General features: G+C 41.2%; 2 protein-coding genes across 9 annotated transcripts; both read right to left on the bottom strand.

Annotated features, from left to right (window-relative positions):
* Nucleotides 1-672: 672 nt before the first annotated feature.
* Nucleotides 673-6,103, bottom strand: LOC309704982 (uncharacterized protein). 5 transcript variants are annotated; one of them, XM_082530557.1, is made up of 12 exons: nucleotides 5,877-6,103; nucleotides 5,160-5,765; nucleotides 4,934-5,033; nucleotides 4,502-4,715; nucleotides 4,226-4,404; nucleotides 4,037-4,130; nucleotides 3,303-3,658; nucleotides 3,090-3,207; nucleotides 2,924-3,015; nucleotides 2,731-2,822; nucleotides 1,801-1,902; nucleotides 1,488-1,599 (listed from the first exon to the last, which is right to left on the bottom strand). In XM_082530557.1, exons 4-8 carry the CDS (start codon nucleotides 4,682-4,684, stop codon nucleotides 3,141-3,143), a joined length of 879 nt encoding a protein of 292 aa, XP_082386683.1. In that variant the 5' UTR covers nucleotides 4,685-4,715; nucleotides 4,934-5,033; nucleotides 5,160-5,765; nucleotides 5,877-6,103; the 3' UTR covers nucleotides 1,488-1,599; nucleotides 1,801-1,902; nucleotides 2,731-2,822; nucleotides 2,924-3,015; nucleotides 3,090-3,140. The 5 variants fall into 5 exon arrangements, 4 of the variants coding, with proteins under 4 accessions (XP_082386684.1, XP_082386683.1, XP_082386681.1 ...); XM_082530555.1 differs by lacking the exons at nucleotides 4,502-4,715; nucleotides 4,934-5,033 and having other exon boundaries at nucleotides 4,226-4,354; nucleotides 5,147-5,765; XM_082530556.1 differs by lacking the exons at nucleotides 1,488-1,599; nucleotides 1,801-1,902; nucleotides 2,731-2,822; nucleotides 4,502-4,715; nucleotides 4,934-5,033 and having other exon boundaries at nucleotides 4,226-4,359; nucleotides 5,155-5,765.
* A 1,330-nt stretch (nucleotides 6,104-7,433) lies between these two features.
* LOC309704964 (uncharacterized protein) lies at nucleotides 7,434-15,803 on the bottom strand. Of its 4 annotated transcripts, XM_082530507.1 has the most exons (5): nucleotides 15,533-15,803; nucleotides 13,410-13,604; nucleotides 13,152-13,257; nucleotides 8,527-9,543; nucleotides 7,434-8,201 (listed from the first exon to the last, which is right to left on the bottom strand). In XM_082530507.1, the coding sequence occupies exons 3-5, from the start codon at nucleotides 13,167-13,169 to the stop codon at nucleotides 7,509-7,511; spliced, it is 1,728 nt and encodes a 575-aa protein (XP_082386633.1). In that variant the 5' UTR covers nucleotides 13,170-13,257; nucleotides 13,410-13,604; nucleotides 15,533-15,803; the 3' UTR covers nucleotides 7,434-7,508. The 4 variants fall into 4 exon arrangements, with proteins under 4 accessions (XP_082386633.1, XP_082386631.1, XP_082386634.1 ...); XM_082530505.1 differs by having other exon boundaries at nucleotides 13,152-13,604; XM_082530508.1 differs by having other exon boundaries at nucleotides 7,434-8,198; nucleotides 13,152-13,604.
* Nucleotides 15,804-19,743: the final 3,940 nt, after the last annotated feature.

Below are 19,743 nucleotides of genomic sequence, written 5' to 3'. Positions count from 1 at the left end.
GCTCCAGTGGCAAAGTTGCCAATCTTTGTGTTGTCTGGCAAATGCCAAACATCCGGCACGGTGTTGGGCTGTAAGCACAACCCCACCTGTGGACGTCGGGCCCTCATACCACCCTCATGGAGTCCATTTCTGACCGTTTGAGCAGACGTGCACATTTGTGGCCTGCTGGAGGTCATTTTGCACAGCTCTGGCCTTTCTTTCCTACCCCACAGTACCTTCCCTTACCATTTGTTCCCTACTCTTTTACTTCTTCTTTGATCACGGTTGTCTTTCTAGATAAGCAATTTCATTTGCTCTGGGGCGAGTCACTGGCTCGGGTGCATTCTGGGACTGTCAGTTCACCAGTGTGCTGGCATGCTTCTTAACAAACACACCACTACAGCAAACATCTCAGTTGTACTTGTTGATTTCTTCGACAAAACACTGAACAAAAAATTTACTTGTGAGTGTGCTGCCTGGTGCTTTTAAATTTTGTGATAATTTGAGCAGCCCAGAAAGCATCCCATAAATTAAATTATGTTATCGTATCTGAACATGTACACTAGTCATTAAATTAGATGGGAAATAATGATTCAGGGTAAACAACTGCACCAAGGGAATTCCATTTTTCTTCTCAAAATGTAAAATGTCTGTTGAAAAATCACATTGAACAGAGATGTGATTAACTTTTTATTTTACCAAACAAAACATCAATGATGACACAATCAGTCTTCATCAGAAGTGCTCAAATCACTCTCAGTGGCATCGTCTGGAATGTCCTCCTCCTCCTCCGAGTCCATTTCCAGGAGTGGTTGGTGGCTGAGGATTCTCTTGTACACGTCCTTTACTTTGAGCATTTCAGCTTTCAGTTCACTTTGTTTTTTTAAAACCAGGCTACAGAGTCCCTTCTGTGCATCCTCCGACATGCCAACAAAGGAGGCTGTAAAAAGAACAAAACAAATAAATGAGAAAAGTAAAAAAAACAAACAAAAAAAAACATCACCTCATAAACACAAGGAATTAGGATGCTGTAATTAAACATTTTTTTAAAAGGGAGAAGGCAGTGTTAGCTAGCAATCTAGATATAGGTAAAAGATCCAGTAAGACTTTAGCATCTGCTCTTATTTTCAATCGATTCATCAAAAAATTAATAAATAAATAAAGTGCTTACAGTCTGAGGAGATTGTCCCCAACACCACAGAACGCATTCGCAACACTGTCCAGTGATGCTGCATCTCCCTGCAGAGCATCATCTCCTCCTCTCTCAGGCGCCTCACAGCCATCACCTTCTCAAAGACCTTTCTCTTTGTCCGGAGGTCAGCAGCAGCTACAGTTTAACAACATCAGATGGGAAAACATAGCAGCATATTATGATTCAAGAACAAAACATTCAACTACTGCTCAGATACTGGGAGTTTGTTTAAAAAGGATATTTGGAAATCAAGAGCTTACGTTCACTTGTGCTCTGCCAGGGCCAAATATCGGTCTGCATGAGGGCATCACTGGATACGATTTGCTTTGTTGGTTCAGCGAGCTTGTTGTAGTCGTCAACAGCAGCCGCCAAGCGTTTCTTCTCAACTAAGATGACCTTGCGAATTCTGTGTCGCCTCTTGTTGCTATCTGTAAATAAGCATAAAAAATTCACACCTTCACATAATGTATATAGTTACATTTTAATCTACACTCATCAATTTGTTTGCTGGAACAAATCACATCCAGCTCAAACAAACCTGGATCTGATTTTATTCTGTTTACAAAGTAGCTGCACAAGCTGTACAAACTCAGCATCAAACGGTCCGTTTCAAAGAAACTGGGACGTACCATTTTGTCTGTAAGGACTTTGTGTTCGCACTCTGATGATGACGACAAGCTCCTCTATTCGTGCCTGCAACGCTCCAAGGCTGCCATCAGTTTGATCACTTTCTAAGTGAGAGGAATATTAATCAGAGCACAGGATGAGTAACAGTCACCAAACTACACTGGACTCTGTAATCACTGACTTGATGACATTCATTATAAGACATCTGGAGCCTTCATGTGCTGCTATCTCATGATAATCATGAGATAACAAGTATGTTGGTGTTCAGGTTTATAAAACCAACTAGTACGACATTATTTCAACCCAGGTTCTATCCAATTTGATGAAACGCAACAACTCTGCCATAAATTTGCTTTTCCAAGGCTTATTTTTCATTGTTTGTTGACACTGTCAGAAAGATCTTAACTCTAAGTTCTTTAATGAGGCCATGGTGGGTCCTATTGTTATACATGAGTTATACATCCTTTGTCCCACACGCCATCAGACTGTTTAACTCCTCTCTGGAGGGGAGAGGGAGGGGAAACAGGAGGACAAAGGAGGGGGGAACAACTAAGCTGTAGTGCCTCTGCACCTCACTGTACAATACCTTGTGCAATACTTTTTGTAAATAGTCAACAGTGCAATAGAATCAATACTTGAAATGTGCAATTCACTTGTATTTTTATTTTTTATTCCTATTTATTCTATTTATCCCCTTTGTATATTTTATTTATATTTGTCTCTGTATTTATATGTGTGTGTGTGTGTGTGTGTGTGTGTGTGTGTGTGTGTGTGTGTGTATATATATATATATAACAGTTCTGTAACTGTAACTTTGGTCGGTGCTGTGCTTTTTTTGGAAGTCGAATTTCCCAGAGGAACCCACCTGAGGGATTAATAAAGTTCTATCTTATCTTATCTTATCTCTTATCTCTTATTATATTGAGACTCACCTTCAGCCCATTGCTGCAGTGTGTCGTCATCCACACCCAGCTCATTTCTGCTCGCATTCAGGCTCCACTTGTTCTCTAAGGATCCTTATGATCTAAGAATGCATTCATAAATGTCATTCATATTGACATTAAAAGAGTACTGGTGTTTTCCCCCCATTACCACACACATTAAAATGGGTGTTGAAAAAATGACCTTTAGATATCACTGGCTCAAAGTGCGGCCCAGTTGTTCCACTTTCCTTTTGTTCCACCCCAAAGCCAGGAGGGTCAGCATGTCTGTTCGCCCTGCATTTCAGTTAGTATACAAATTAGAATTAATGAGCAGGAGACTGAGTGGAATCTCAGACACGGACACACACCTGCTTTAGACATGTACTTCGTTGTGATGGCCGCCCTAGACAGGAAACTGTTTACTTGTTCCACCTCTTCTCCAACTGTTGAACCGGCCCCATCCTGAAACGCACCTCCCCATTTGATCTATAGAAAGGAGGTCACAATACATGACTGCTGAATTCATTCAACCTTATAACAAAATGTCTCAAACTAATCCAAAACTACAAGCTGCAGTATACCTCGCATTTCCAAGTGTGAGCTTTGCATGCATGACGGAGAGAAGAGGAAGCATTGACAAGAGGTTCCTCAGCTCAGGGCACTGCTGAGCCACCTTGGTTAAATAGGGGAAATATTTACAGGCCACATCGGAGCAAAGGAACGTAATATGTCCTGGGACGCTAGCTGCCAACTTCCTCTGGAGAAAAAGGGGGTAAGCAAAGATCTCCCCTCGAAACATGTTCAATGCAGCTAAGAGGACTCCGTGGCGACAAACAGCTATTTCCATGCCCTCCTCATCCAACTTCCCAGTGGACTTTTTGGATGACTCCTTTGCTGCAGTCCAAGATGAAGATCCGCACAACCCTTTCCCCGGGACCTATACACTCAAAGATTTTAACATAAAAGACATGACATGATGAAGCCCTATCAGGGACAAACTTTTTAAAACAAATGCATAACAATTAGCTGAATTAGCCTCGAGTCACACAAGACCTCATATCTCCCCAGGACAGCACTGATAACACAAAATAAAAATCATGTTGTTTTTTTTAAATACACATGGTGACAAAATTAAGTACACATTAAGATAAAGTAAAGTAAATAGTATTACGACAACACCAAGAGAAAAATAAAAAAAAAATATCGACCCATCCATATATGTCTACACACACACACACACACGTAAGTGTATATGGTTACGGCATTAACGTCATTTTAACAAGATTAACAGCACTAATATATATGTGTATCTTACATGATTTGTGTGTCTCTGGATGTATTTCACAAACTCAGCAACTTCCTCATCTTTTTCAATGAAGACACCTTCAAAGTTCCCCTGCTCTGAAGTGCTGAACGAACACAGTGACAGTTGTTTGAAAAGAAACATTAAAATACATTTTTCTACAAATCCATATTTGACTTATGTCCACAATGCATAATGTACCTTGCATTAGACTGAAAGCGATAAAGCTTGCGGTTTCCATCAACTGAGACGGCAAGCATGTGTGGAGTGCAGGCAGGGCAGCTAAAGCATGGCTCCTTGCACATCCTGTCCACCTCAAACTTTACAGCACTCCACTCCAAGAAACTTTTACTGAAGGCATCAGCTGATATTCGGCCATTCTTTTACATAGAGGACATACAACAGAATATTCAAGGACAGTCAGCATAAACATTGATTTGCACAATTTCCTTAAACTTGGCAAATTTAGGAACTCACCCTTCCAAAATGGGCTGTTCGTTCATCCAGCATTTTGACAAATGCCTTAAGTGACATCCCTGGTGCAGCCTTCTTAATGTCATAGAAAGACTGAAAGGCATCCATTGAAAACAGGGTGCAGAAATTTAAGGTGCCAGGCCAATATCCACTACCCAGGATGTCCTTAACTGAGGGGGACCACATTAGGCCACAGCTGGTGCAAGGTTATAACGGCCTTTAGAAAGGATCAGGAGAAATTCAGTCATGGCTCAAAGCATTCATTTTTTTCATGTTGTTTTCAAAGCGGTCTGGTAAATCCAAATGACCTTTGACAGGTGCCCACATATACTGCGGGCCGAGGGTAATTAAAACAAAGATAGCAATGCACAATTTGCAATAAAACCTCCAAACACATCTATTGTGTATGTAGTGTGTGACAAAAGGGCAACTTACCATTTATGGTTACAAGAGCCACAATTGCGCCGGGTGAAACCTCAACGTTACCTGCTGGGCAGTCACACACAGTCTGGCCTTTGCACAGGCAACAGCCGAACTAACATTAAAACACACAATATATATAAAAAGAATTAGAAATTAACTGATACACAATAAATATACAATAACAGCACCCACTCATACTCATACATAGCAAGAAATGCACAAGACTTAAAAACTGTACCTATTGGCTTGTGAAACTCTGATGAAGGCTGCAAAAACCCTCCTGTTACTGCCTCTCTGTTGTGCAGGACAAAGCGTGTGTGAACTGCAATATCACAGTCAGCACAAAGGAATGGAAGAGACAGGCAGTCCAGGCACCTCACAACTACTTGTTTGCCACACTGACACACACGGTGTGACTGTGGATCCAGAGTAGCTAACATATTGTCTATAAGACAAGGCCTGGCCTCTTTCCACTTTTGCGAGGACACCATATTTCTGATCGCCCAGTGAGTAGCAGCTGACTCAGACGACGTCTCACAAGTCATGGCTGCGTCCTCTTCTCCAGCCTCCAACAACTGAAGGAGCTCCTGACGAAGCACCTCAGTTCCACACACTAACAGAAAAAAAATAAAGAAAGGAAGAAACTCTTCCACAAAGTGAAAAACACTCTGGGCAGTATGTTTCTTAGGACTGCACAAAAGCCCTGCATAACTCAACTATAACAACAAATATAAAAGTAAACAGAAATCACAACATATACAAGAAGGTAAAGTACCTTTTGTTGGGTTGACACTGGCAACATAACCAGGTTCTTTACGTGGACATTGATGCTGCTCTCTGGACACTGGGGGGGGGGATGAAGAATATTTACTTACTGAAATTCTTCGGTGAAAACAAGTTGTGAGATAAAATCAATGGTTGTGTGAACACTGACCACGTGGCATGCAACTAGTACTTCGACTGGTTGATGGTCTTTGAGGAATAAAAGCTCCCTGTCTGTCACGTGTTTTCCAGCGCACTGGTCTTGGCTGAGGTTCACTCCGTGCATCATTCTACGCAATTAACAAGGAAAAAAGGGAACACCTAAAATACAGTCCATGATTAAAGCAAAGATTATCAAACATCTTAAGTTAACCAACTTAATTTGACATAAACTTTAAACAAAAATTCAAATAACATAACGTTTACCTCTGTTTGTTTGAAGCGTTTATGAAAAAACAAACTTTGAAACACACATCAAGGTATTATGTTAAATATATGTATTTTTTACATACCTGCATTAGAATCAATCAGTTCCGCCTCATTTTCTTATTCTTATAAATGGGTCTCTCCGTTCTCCCGTCAGCCTTTGCTTACACAGGTTGCGTCTGATTGGCTGGAGCCGAGCGCATCCAAAACTAACAGGAGTGGTGAATGAATCTATAAATGTGTTTTACGTGTGAAATGAAAATAATAAACCTAACAAAGGATTATGTACGTTAAATCTGCGCACTTTCAGATCGTGAATCAGTTTGGAAAACACTGTGTGATGGCCACAACATGAAGCCATTTTATTGTTGAATTATCAGTGATACTTTCACGTGTTTTTGTTGAGAAATGTTAACGATGTCATTAAAAGAAAGCATTAAATTAGGGAGAAAAACCCGTTCGCGGAGAGGGTCCCCGGGTCTCCAGTTAGATTGTGCTTCACGGCGTCATGTTTCGCCGTGACGGGGTTATTATTGGAGTAAATGGATGGCTGGAGCCTCTGCTCGAAGCATCTCTGATCGCCGCGAGCACGTTCATATTGGAATGAATTGACAACCCACAGCGTCACATAAAAACGTGGAAGGGTACCTTAGGCGTCAGCATGAGAAGTTAAGGGACGTGACAAATCGTCATTATTTTACGCGTCGGGAGTGAGAACGGGTTGGTAAAAGAGGGAATTTTACTTCAGCCACAGAAATCCTAAACAGGAAGGAGGAGCAGAGTTACAGTGGATCACTATCCAGCAGGGAAACAAGGTTTATTTCAATTTCTTGGCCATGAGTGAGATTTACTGAGTGGGCAAATTAGGGAGACGACACCATCAGATCCCGAGCCCTCCATGTGTTAATCAAGAGACGGCTGCTGTGCTACATCCATAAATAATGAATAAATTAGGAGCTAAAGCTGAAAGGACAGTTTATTTGTACCATCTTCACGTGAACACATTCAAGAACATCACAGATGAAGAAACATTAAAAACTTCCACACTACATAAAGCAAGAAAAATAGTTTTTCTTTCAGGTGGTTTCAGAAAAACAGAAACATCAAACATCTCCAAGACTCTCTTTGAAAGAACTAAAAACCTTTGTTCTCATGGTCCAATCATGAGTGAACTCCCCGATGAAGCCTTGTGTGCTAAAACATGTCAGAGTTTCAAAGGTTAAACATGAGTTTCCAAAACGTTTTGCTGGAGAACAATGAACTATTTGACTGAGTTTCAATCATTTACAGACGAGCAAAACCAGGACAGAGAAAAAAGGACAAAACTGACTCAGTAAAACAAAGAAAAGAAGATCCCATGTAGATCTGTATTATGTAGAAGTTCAGCCCAGCAACCAGTTCAGTTCAACACAAGTTTAAATGATTCTATCTGAACTCTGTGGAGCCTGATCTCAAGCTTTTTGAGTCTGACACAGAAACCAGAGGATCTTTCTGTGTCTTCAGATTCACTGTGATCCAGTGATGGGAGTGATTTCAGCCCTGAGTGATCGCGCTGATGTTTGCACAGAGCAGACAATGAGGTGAATGTTTGGGCACATTGGTAACAGTGAAACAGTTTATTAGTAACGTGGGATCGTTTGTGTGCAGAGTATGAACTGAGATTCCTGAAGCTCTTGTCACACTGGTCACAGCTGTAGTTTCCTTCCATGTGTGTACGTTCATGCCTGTTACGACCATGTGAATGTGAGAAGCTTCTCTCACAGTGTCTGCACTTGTGTGGTTTCTCTCCTGTGTGGACTCGTTTGTGTCTTTTAAGTTCACCTTCAGTGGTGAAGGATGACCCACACTGATCACAGAGGTGCTTTTCAACCCCACTGTGAATCAGTTTATGTCGTTTTAAACCACTTGATGTGGTGAAGCTTCTCCCACATTCTTTGCAGTATTTCAGTTTGTCTCCAGTGTGTCTACGTTGATGTACTTTTAGGGTAATTTGCTGACTGAAAGTTTTTCCACAGAGGTCACAAAGAAAGTCTTTCCCACCACCACAGTGATGACAGGGTTGAGAACTGGATCCATCTGTGTCGCTCTGCTTCTAAACAAAGACACAAAGACAGTGTAAGTCAGTCCTTCAACATTTGTATCCTGAACGTCGCCTGAAATAAAGAGCATCTCTGCAGACGTCCAACTACATTTGACTGTTTCAGTTAACACACTCAGTTTACTGGGCTGCAATAACTACAATACTACCACCATAATACTACAGTAATACTAAAATCATAACTGAAAGGAAAATCTGAATAATCACTCAGAGCTGCTTTTCCATGCAGTAGAATTGCTAACATGCTAACACAGTTTAATGAGCAGAGTTGTTCCAAACAGTCAGGCTAAAATGACAAGATAACAATATAAATACATACCTCACAGTAGCTGCACTTGTAGAGTCTCTTTCTGGTGTGGATCTGTTGGTGTTGTCTCAGGTGACGTGGAGATTTAAAAGTCTTCTCACACAGGTCACATTGATAAGGTCTCTCCTCAGTGTGGGTAAACATGTGTTGTTGTAACTGTGCGTCTGTTGTAAAGTATTTGCCACACTGTTCACAGCAGTACACATCATGTCTGGTGTGAATGCGTAGATGTTCATTTCGGTGCCCTCTTTGGCTGAAAGTTTTTCCACAGATGTCACAGCTGTATGCCTTAATTCCAGAGTGGGTAACTAGATGCTTCTGTAAGCTGCTACTGCGAGTAAAAGCTCTGCCACACTGATCACAGCTGTACGCTTTAACTCCACTGTGGATGAGTTGGTGTCTTTTTAGGGAACGCTTCAAGGAAAAAGACTTTCCACACATGTTACAGCTGAACGGTCTCTCTCCAGTGTGGATGACCTGATGATGTTTTAGTGAAGCCTTCTCAGTAAAACCCTTCCCACACTCGTCACAGGTGTATGCCTTAATTCCAGAGTGGGTAACTAGATGACTCTGTAAGTGGCTACTTTGAGTAAAAGCTCTGCCACACTGATCACAGCTGTATGCCTTAATTCCAGAGTGGGTAACTAGATGCCTCTGTAAGTGGCTACTTTGAGTAAAAGCTCTGCCACACTGATCACAGCTGTATGCCTTAATTCCAGAGTGGGTAACTAGATGCCTCTGTAAGTGGCTACTGCGAGTAAAAGCTCTGCCACACTGATCACAGCTGTACGCTTTAACTCCACTGTGGATGAGTTGGTGTGTTTTTAGGCAACGCATCCAGGAAAAAGACTTTCCACACTGTTCACAGCTGAACGGTCTCTCTCCAGTGTGGATGACCTGATGCTGTTTTAGTGAAGCCTTCAGAGTAAACTCCTTCCCACACTCGTCACAGGTGTGTTTTTTCTCTCCCTTTCTTCTGTGAGGTTTGTCGGCCTCCTGAGAGCGCTGACTTCTGGCTCCATGTTGGTCCTGCAGTGACAGAGATACAAACAGAGGCAGTGAGTGAAATGCAGTCGTGGAACAAACTCAGCCTTCAAACTCCATTAACACTAGTTTTAAACCTGAAGGTGGAGCGTGGCACCAAACACCTTAAAGGTCTCTTATCCCCACCTGCTGGTAGTTCTAACACATTACATCCAACCTGCTGTTAAAGATAATTCATGACTGTTCAAACACTAAAATCATGCACACACACACACACACACACACACACACACACACACATTATTTTATAATTTAGATTATTTTGTTGTTTCCTGTTACATATTTCTATAATTTGTATAGATTTATACAGAATTATTCAGTGATAATAAATCCTGTTTGTTTATTCTAAAGGAACCCCGTTAGCTTCCACAACAGATGTTGCTCGTCTTCCGTCAAATACTCACATAAAATATTACACAATAAAGTGGATTCAAGATATCCACATAATTGCACTCTTACATCCACAGTGAGGTTTCACAATTGTTCAAATATAAGCAATCAATAATAATAATATCAATAACATTGAGGCACATTACACAAATTTCAAAAACAAATCATGTCTTACAATATTTACAACAACTAAAAGCTCTGTAAATCGGCTTTTAAGTGTTCATTGAAGTTTTGAATAATTCTCTAATTTTTTAAGGCAACTTATTCCACTTAAAAGTTGCTCTAAATGTAACAGTTTTACAAAACGTTACTTTTAACTCGAGCATTTACTAAATTGCAGCTTGTTGAAAACTGTGTAATATGATGATGTATTTCATCTGGATACTGCAGCTGAGCAGAATAAATGTGGTGTGTTTAACAGAATTGCTTTCTTTAGAACTACAAGTAAGCCATAGAATATTTTAGCCTGTACAGGAAGCCAAGAAAGGTTATTATGCATTTGATCAATATTAGTATAGTATGAACATCTTCACACTAATCTGGACGCCTTATTCTGGACTAACTGAAGTCTGTTAAGATCTGTCTTATTAGCTGCTGACCAAATGATTGAACAATACTCCAGATGAGACATTACTAGTGCATTAATGACATCTTTCATAATGAAGAAGTGATACACAAAGAGCATTTCATAGCCATAGCTATGCCTTGTCGGCAGAGTTATGTGACATTAGTGATGTTTGTACTTTCAGCGTTAACTTGGTTTTAAAGCCTTTAAAATATACGCCGTTCAATAGTCGACCTTAATCTGACAGAGATTGTGATGATTTCATGGATAATTAAAGTCAGTCATATATCCACAAACACAACAAGCTGAAAGTCAGTGATGCTGCTCGATTTGCAGTCCTGAACATCACGGCACAAGCAGGATCCACTGCACTGTTAATGTTAGCTGTGTTATATTGCTGCCTCTGTTCGGTGGTGTCGAGCCAAACGCACTTTAACGTGTTTGAACGAGCTGACGGTTCACTCGTTAAGCTGAAAGAAAGATGCTTTAATCACAGCAGTCACACATGTGTCCACTGCACCATCTGGAACTCTTCTTGTTTACACTCGTAATAACACAAACACTAAATCCTGCTTCTCTGTGCTGTTGTGTAGCAGTGTGTACACCTGAGACTGTCACCTGTCTGTCTGTCCTGCACTCTCTCTCTGTTTCTTTCTCTCTGATTGTGGAATAAAAGTATGAACGTGTGTTTATAAGTTACACTTGTGTTTGAATCCTGCAGCTTATCACACATTTGATTTCCATGTGTGACGACTGCAAGTGTCCAGAGTGAGGACAGACTGAGGGACCCACTGCTGCACATCATCTGTGAGGCTTTGCAGCCCTGATGATCCACCAGGACAAACTCAGCAGTGTGTGAGGAAGAGGAGGAGGAAGAGCCAGCAGCAGCTGACAGATGGAGAGAATAGACAGACTGTTCCCTGTTTGTGAAGGACTGCTAGGAAAGTTTAACATAACTGTCTGTGCTGAATCAGTCTTATTAGGTAATGTTCACATAATGTGATCATCCCAGTGTTTCCAGTGTGGGAGAAAGTACTCAGAGTACTCAGGGCCTTCAAGCTACACACTATGAAAGGCAGCAACAAGTTTAATGTTCAGAAACCTAAAGTCTGTATCAGCAGCAGAATGGAGCTAAAATAAATGTTGGTTTCAGTTCTATGAAGCTTTGAGTATTTTGGATCAGTAGCTGCTGTGTTTGTTGCATCATATTGCTGTAACTGTTTATATGCTTTATATATTCTGAGCTAAGTTGATCTATAGTGTTACATCATATTCTATAAGGATGTTATGTGTTTGTAGACTTTCTGCCCAGTTTGACCCATTTAGCAGACGTCAGCCTGTTTAAGGCTCTGATATCTATTCTGTGTGACTTACAGCAGTTATGACATGGTCTGATTTTCTCACCCAATAAAGGAATATTTCATATATCAGTCTGCTCTTCATTCTATCAGACACAGTTATCACAGCTCCTACATTTGCTTTTACACATATATGTAAGCATTGAGCCAAATTTAGTAATGACAACATATTAAAAGAACAATATTTGTCTCTTATATATGATACATCTGTATACACACTGTCACAGATACTTGTCTGTGAGTGAAGTGATTAATATAATAACTATAATATTGGCCATATTATATTTACATTACCACAGTGAGATGACTTTAGTCTCATGAACAACATCAGCTAATTGTTATTTACAGCTAATCTTAAACGACTGTTCAGCACAGAAATGAAGCCCAACAATCATGTTTCACAGTCCTGTGGTCTCAGCCTCAGATACTCATCAAATCACACAGAGCTCATGTAGAAACAAATGAACTAAATATGTTCTCCTTCATTTCTGTCAAACAAAGCTGTATGAAACGTTTCCAGCTGTTAGTATCATGGTTGCTAGGCAACCTGGGCAGCGCGACGGAGGCTAGACGTCCCATTTCACGAGCCTACGAGCCTCGCACTTCGGCCTTAGCGGCCTTTGAGTACGCGGCCCTTGAGGACTTTAAAGCTGCAGAACCTGAATCGGGATACAGCCATGATGATCTCCAGCCTCGTGCTCGCCAACATTCTCACCTGAGTTAAGAAGACGATCACTGAAATGGTCTCAGCAGGTCCTTTGATGACAGCAATGAAATGCAGTGGTAAGGCTTTTTGGGGATTAAGTTCGTTTTCATGGCAAAGAAGGACGATGCAGTTCATCTGATCACTCCTCATAACATTCTGGAGTGCAGGCAAAATGCTATTAGAAAAACTTAAGCAGCAACTTCTCCAGGTTCCAATATTTATGCAATTCTCAAACCTTTTGGCCACGACTGTATAACCTCTTCTGAAGTTTAGTGGATATTATACATGGTTATGCTCAGGATGTGTCGGCCAGTTTCCACTGGAAACGCCTTTTGGTTAAACTGTCAGCGAGGAATTTGCATTTGCACTGTTACATTTTTATATAACTTTAATGCACATAAACAACAGCTGCTTGTTTCAGTGAAAATACATTGATGGCTTTTTAATAAAGTTGTGCAGCTGTAAAGTATTTTGTCTGCTGTCAATTCTATCGTCAGCTACATCGTTATGGCAAATGTTCAGATGTATATGGTGATAAATATCTTTGGTCATATGGTCCTGCTCTGTCTGTCACCTTCTGTGTTGAGCTCATTGTTTCCTCTGTAGTGGCTGAGCTGAGTCCAAGTAGCTGAAAATGTTCCTCTGCTGCTCCGTCAGACTCTCCTCCTCCTGCTGATCAGCTGGGACACAAAACAGATCTTTGTTAGGCTCCACACTGCACTGAAGAGTCAAAGTGTCTCATATGTTCATCTGACAAGTAAAAGAACACATTTTTGTTTCCCGAGGTGGGCAACTTGTTGGAAACAAACACAAAAGCTTTGAGCACTGATACCTGCCATTGCTGGCTTTGAAAGATGCAACGCCAGCAATGTGGATTGTCAAGACTCAAACCAATCATCAAGCAAAGACAACAGGGATCATTTGTTTCTCTTTATTTAGCATTCACAGCATTTGTAGTTGCCTTCTGTGCAGGGGAAGTCCACGCACACTGTGTGGTACCGCCATCCGCAGAAGGTGCATTCAACCTCTGTAAGAGAAACGAGGTTGTCTGAGACTGAAATGATATTCACTAAAGAAGTGGGGATTTGTAAAACTTCAAGTGTATGATAAGGTGAAAACAAATACACAACTGCATGTCATGTAGTTGAAGGTTTTTTTCTTTTGGAAGACCGGAAAACACTGAAAGTTACAAATTAGTCCTTTATTTATCCAGGTAAAAAAAAATCTCATTAAGATTAAAAATCTCATTTCCAAGAGAGACCTGGCGTCATGGCAACACAAGTCACATACCACACAGGTATATAACATTTAAAACAAACACAATATCCCAACATGTGTAACAAATGTATTGTGCTTGAAACAAATTCAGAATAGGTGATAAAGCAGCTGCACATGTGTGTCACGAGTAAATCTGGCTGTATAACAAACAGAAACAAGTGATCCTGCTGTCTTTGCTCAATGGTTGGTTTGAGTCTTGACAATCCACATTGCTGCCATCTTTCAATATGTTTGAATGCACCAGTGTAAGTGCAGCCACTCAGACTCAATGTGTTCATAGAAACAGGTGCAGATGTGTCACGAGTTCATCCAGCAGTAGCTATGGCACTTGGCCACAGGGGGCAGCAGTGGACTGACCTGCATTTGAGACTGCTCCAGCTGCTGTGACAGTCAGTAGATCTGCTACAAATTGCAGATCATATGCAAGTTTTGAAATGACATTATAAATATTCCTAACTTAGCCACGGCAGCCATGTTGATGTATTACCTATATTGGCTGAAAATGTTCATTTGCAGAGAAAAGACACAGGCAGACTGTGCTTACAGGATGTTACATGTTATTATGTGATGTTACTGAAATCATCATGAATAACAGGAGTGGTGATTCCTGTAACTTTGTGTATATAATTTGGCATTTCTTACTGATGCAGGCCAAAAATAAATACATAAACTGAGCACCTGATGGCTTTGAACTTTTGTTGTCCATCTTCCATTGGTTTGAATTTTGCGCTCCAGTACAAACACAAATCCCCCAACCCGAGGATCAGCACAATTAACCTAACAGACCTACACCTTAGTTCACAGATTCACTTTGTCTAAGGTTGATTTCTGGGATTTCACACAACCCAGGATTCAGATCGTGAATCCATGATGGGCTTGGATTTACATCATTATAAATGAAATGTGCTCTACTTGGAAGCAGCCGGCCCCGCCCCTTTTGACGGGTTGTGTGAGACTTTAAATCATCAAACTGTAAATTATAAATTTAAATTGTTATTGATCCTTTACCTCGAGTCCTAAAGTTATATTTATTTTCTTACTCTTCTTATATTTATTGTTTGTTTACTTGCACCGCTGTAACTGCAGCCTCGTCGTCTCGTCTCTCTATATGCTGGACTGTCTGTAGCGGAGATGACAATAAAGTTTACTTTGACTTCAGCAGCGCGCAGGCGCACCGAGGGCTCTCGCGCTCACTTTATAGAATGTAGAAAAAACATGGGTGCAGATTATAAGTCTGTATCATAATATCTGTTTGTTGTTTTTATTTTGTTTTGCGAGTTGGTTATTAGATGCCGCTCCAGCCAGCCAGAGACTCCCCGCCGCCCCGCCCTCTCCTCCCTGTGCCGCCAGCAGCAGGCGCACCTCGCAAACGGAGGGCGCCCTTACTCCCAGCAAATGGCTGATAGAAAACCGATCGGTGCCTACGAATTTCCCAATATGCGCTGGCATGACGTCGGGGAAGCATGGGTACGACCGATTATTTTATTTTTTTCTTGCCCGTGATGCCCCCCCCTCCCACCACGATGCATTCTATTGGTTTGCACACTTACACACACCCAGCTGTGGTTTCCTGTTTTGCTGGACTCTGGAGAGCCCCGCCTTTAACGCTCTTCTCTCACAGAGAGCAACAGAAAACTTGGAAAAACTCCAGATTGACTGAACTCAGTTCAAAGTTACCTTGACACCTTTAGATGTGAGACGTAGTGATGGTCCGCTTGAAGCTGACGCTCCGGTGCGTGTGTCAGAAAGATCAACGCGCTGCTTCAGAAGCACCGTGTCGAGGCTTGATTCGTTTGGCCAGAGTCACGTGATCAGTGACGTCTGAAGCTTCGTTTAGAACGTACCTTTTTTTAAATCGAACTTTATTGAAACACAATGAGTATACAACATACAAACAGATGAAGTTTACAAAAGAACAGAACATGAACATACAGAACCAGGAGTAAAAAAATGATGATATGAGGAGGCGAAAAAAATCTACATATAAATATTGTTCTGAGAGGCTTTTTGTTGGTTGAGTCTGAAATTGATTGTATGTACAATTCATATCCTTATAAAAAGGCAGAAATATGGTGTTTTATTAATAAACTTACATTTATGGATATAAAATAGCTAAAAGTATTAACAAATTTTTTATAAAAAAACATTTATCATTCTTCCTGGGGAACTTAAAGAAACAGAATAAAACATTTTCCCATCGTAAAGAAAACTCCCTTAAAATATAGACAATAACAAAACTGCTAAATTCTTCCAGAATCTCTGTGTAGAGGAACCAAAAGAGATGTGTCACAGTTTCTGGATGATCCCCACAGAAAGTTCAATTAGTATTTATGTCTCTTTTAAATGTTACCATATAGTGACTGGCTGGGTCACATTTATGAAGAATTTTATATGAGATTTCCTTCACCTTGTTCACAACTAGATATTTATGGGATCATCCAGACTGTCTTCCAGGTGATATCTGGAACATGTCGGTTCCAGTAAGATATTCTATATATGGGAGAGAGACGATATCTTCTTGGAATAAACTACGTATTCTCTTATTGCTGTTACCAAGTTCCTGTGAAAAGCAGATTTTTCCCACTGCTGACTCAGCTGGATCAGGGAGAGTGACTGAGGCAGATATTGAGCTGTCAGTGTTTTTATATAACATTAAAGTCCCTGAGGGTATGGCACCAAGCACCATTGAGAATTCCCCAACACCACTTCCCCTGCCAGTGGTGGACTCCCTCAGGTGTCGGTGCGTTGGTGGTTCTTTGTGTCTGGGGGTGGGCGTCCGGGTACACACCGGCTCACTCCCTGGTGACCGCTTATCGGGGCCTGGAGCCTGGGGCTCGCTTGGGCCACTTCGGAGGTGGGGTGCCCCCGGCCTCTCGGCCTGGGGCTCGGTCACTCAGGCACGGCTGGCTGCCGGCGGAGCTCACGGGCGCGTCACTGCAACCCCCCCTGGCTTCTGCTCCGCGGCTGCTGAGTGAGCCCTTATCTGGGACTCTCCTCAGCTCTTTCTGGGACAGTGGCGCGGCTGCCCCTCTGTTGGTCTTCCTTGGTCTCTTGTGTTCTGGGGGCCTCTGGATGTCTCGAGTTTTGATCTCCTCCATACCTGCTTCATGCCCTGGAGGACGGGGCTGTGGCCCCCCCACACCCTCTAGCAGATCGTTACATGGAGAAACCTTTGGAATACAAGCATGCTGATCCACACAGGTATGCACACAGGTGTACACACAGGTGTTCACAGACGTGGACTACAGCTTTCTTGGCTGCTGCCTCAAAGCACATTGTGCGCTGTCTATCTTGCGTGCTGCACAATATCGTTTATTATTTAGTATCTACTGATATCTACTGCTAGCTAGTTTATTGTGATGGTGCTGTTTTTATTATGTTGCACTTTGTTGTTTGCTTTCTCTTCTGTTTTTTTTCTCCATACAGGTGACCCAGGTGTTTGTTTTTTCTCTCTTCCCCCCCTTCTCACCGTCTCTTCTCCCCTTTGGTTTTCTTTCTCTCCCTCTTTCTTTCATTCTTTCTCCCTGTCCTATCCCCCAGTCATGTCTGTCCCGTTTGTAGCAACTGAAAATAAAATAAATTCATAATTATAATAAAGGTCAATCAAATGGACCAATATGGCAAGGCCATGATGATCCACTTGGTAAAATAAATCCGCTTGGCATCTTTCTTGGCCTTAAGACAACAATTCTGATGGCTATAGATCCAAACGGGACACAAAAAAAAAAAAAAATCAAGCACATTGTCCTAACCTTAACACCATAATGTTTAACAGTTAATACCCTCAAGTTGAAGGATAACCACCCAACACTAGAAGTACCCACTGATGTTTTCTAGAGACCTTTGAAAGATACACTCTCAGAAAAGATGTCTTACCCACTTTTTGTGTTCATGTATTTTAAAACGCACACACACAAATAATTGAGCACATTATTCTCCAATCACGTTGCAATTTGTGTGCACCATTATTCTATTTTTAACTGTCATAAAATGATCATTGGTTTCTTTTGGTGTGAGAGCTGAGGCGAGGAATGAAACGAAAGAAAAAGACAGGAAAGTCAGTCATTCGGTTAAAGACATTCAGCAAAATAATATTCAGGTCACAATTTCTAAAAATGTATTCAGTAGAAAACAGTAACTAGCGCATCCTAATGTGAGACTTTCCCATCCCCTTATTGAAAGATAAAAATGATTTACTGATGTTTTCCTGCTTTATATAGATGTGTGTTAATCTTAGCAGAGTTGTGTTTTTTCTACTGATGATTTTTTTACAGTTAGAACTGCAGTAAATTATTTTAATTTACTCAGTTTTCATGCAACCTTTGGAAGCTTTCCATGCCACATCACCTTGTTTGAGTCTTTCTGTTGGAGCTATTTTATTTTTTTCAAGAGGTGCAGTAGTGAAGGGAGAGGAGTCGGATGCTGGGGGTCTGGGAGGATTTGTGGCTCCCAGAGTGGAGGAAGAGAGGAGGTAGGTCTGTGGGCAGGCTGGGTTCTGGAGCAGGGTAAAGAGCATGGTGGTTTGGGTCCAGAGCATATTGAGTCTCACAGAGGTGGGGAGCAATGTGGAAGGTGCAGGAAGCAGGGCCAGTTGAGAGTGGGAAAGTGAAAAAAAGAGAAACAGGAGAGTTCTTCTGGTGGTTGAGCAGGTGGATCATAAATTCATGAAGGTAGGTATAACAGTTTGCCAGAAAATCACGGCCACAACCGGTCCTTAAATATGGAGGTCTCTAATGAATTATTACTTCCAGATGCAGGGAACAGAAAGCCCAGGAAGGTAGCTCCACCGGAAGGAACCACCCAAAGCTTCCTGGAGAGAAAATGGTACAAACCCCCCAGCCTGCCCTCAATGCTGACATAATAGGTTATATTGTGGTTCTAAACTGATGTGGTGTGAATGTGAGCATGAATGGTTAAACCTGCAACTGCTAAGATTGTATGGTGCTTCTCACCCTGTGATAGCTGGGATAGACTCCAGCAACCATATGTGGGTTAAGTCCCAGTTGGACATGTCTACTATGGCTGATAAAAAAAGAGAAATTACGATGACTGTTTAAAACGTATACATTGAGAAATAAAAGCATTTCTGATCGTTAAAAAAAAAAAAAAAAAAAAGAGAATTCCCCAACACTGTTTGACAAGTTTGACGAGCATCTTGACTTTTGGTCTTTGGATATTAACAGTCCTGGGTGTGTGACTTCTTGTTTAACAGAAATGTTACAGAGAGCATTTGCAGTGCAGCCTTTAATTGCTAGTAATTCACATGTTTTTAAGATTTAGACATAAACCAGATGCCTCAGAGAAATCACTAATAACACTAAGGGCTGGACGGATTGTTCTTAGAAAGGTGTCTGTTTCTCATAAAGCCTGATTGTGTCTCATCCATAATTGTGTCCAAGAACTCTTTCATTCTGTTAGCAAGTACTAAAGTCATAATCTCATAGTCATCATTGAGCAGACAGATGGGTCTCCAATTATCAATAAGAAGTAAGTCTTTGTTTGGCTTTGGAATAAGTGTTATGAGACCCTGAGTAAGAGTAGGAGGGAGGATGTTATTCTCTACACTTCCTATGAAAAGCTGCAGTAAGAACGGAGCCAGGAGATTAGAAAATGATTCATAAAACTCTGCAGTTAAACCATCTGTGCCGGGAGATTTGTTGGCCTTAAGTGCAGAAATAGGATTACAAACGTCCTCCACTGTCAGAGGGCTGTCACAGTGACTTCTATCTTCCACAACAATAGTTTTTAGGTTTTTAATATTATTGAGAAACAGCGTTGAGACATATATATATATATTCTACTTTTCTAAATGATTGACTATTTCAATGGAGAACCTAAATGACACGGACTCGTGTTTGTTATTACATATCTCTATTTTGAATGTGACA

Source organism: Aulonocara stuartgranti (genome assembly GCF_965226115.1).
Source record: "Aulonocara stuartgranti genome assembly, chromosome: 4".
In the NCBI taxonomy this organism is placed as follows: domain Eukaryota; kingdom Metazoa; phylum Chordata; class Actinopteri; order Cichliformes; family Cichlidae; genus Aulonocara; species Aulonocara stuartgranti.
The sequence above is the reverse complement of the archived record's forward strand: the minus strand, read 5'-3'. Positions and strand labels throughout refer to the sequence as shown.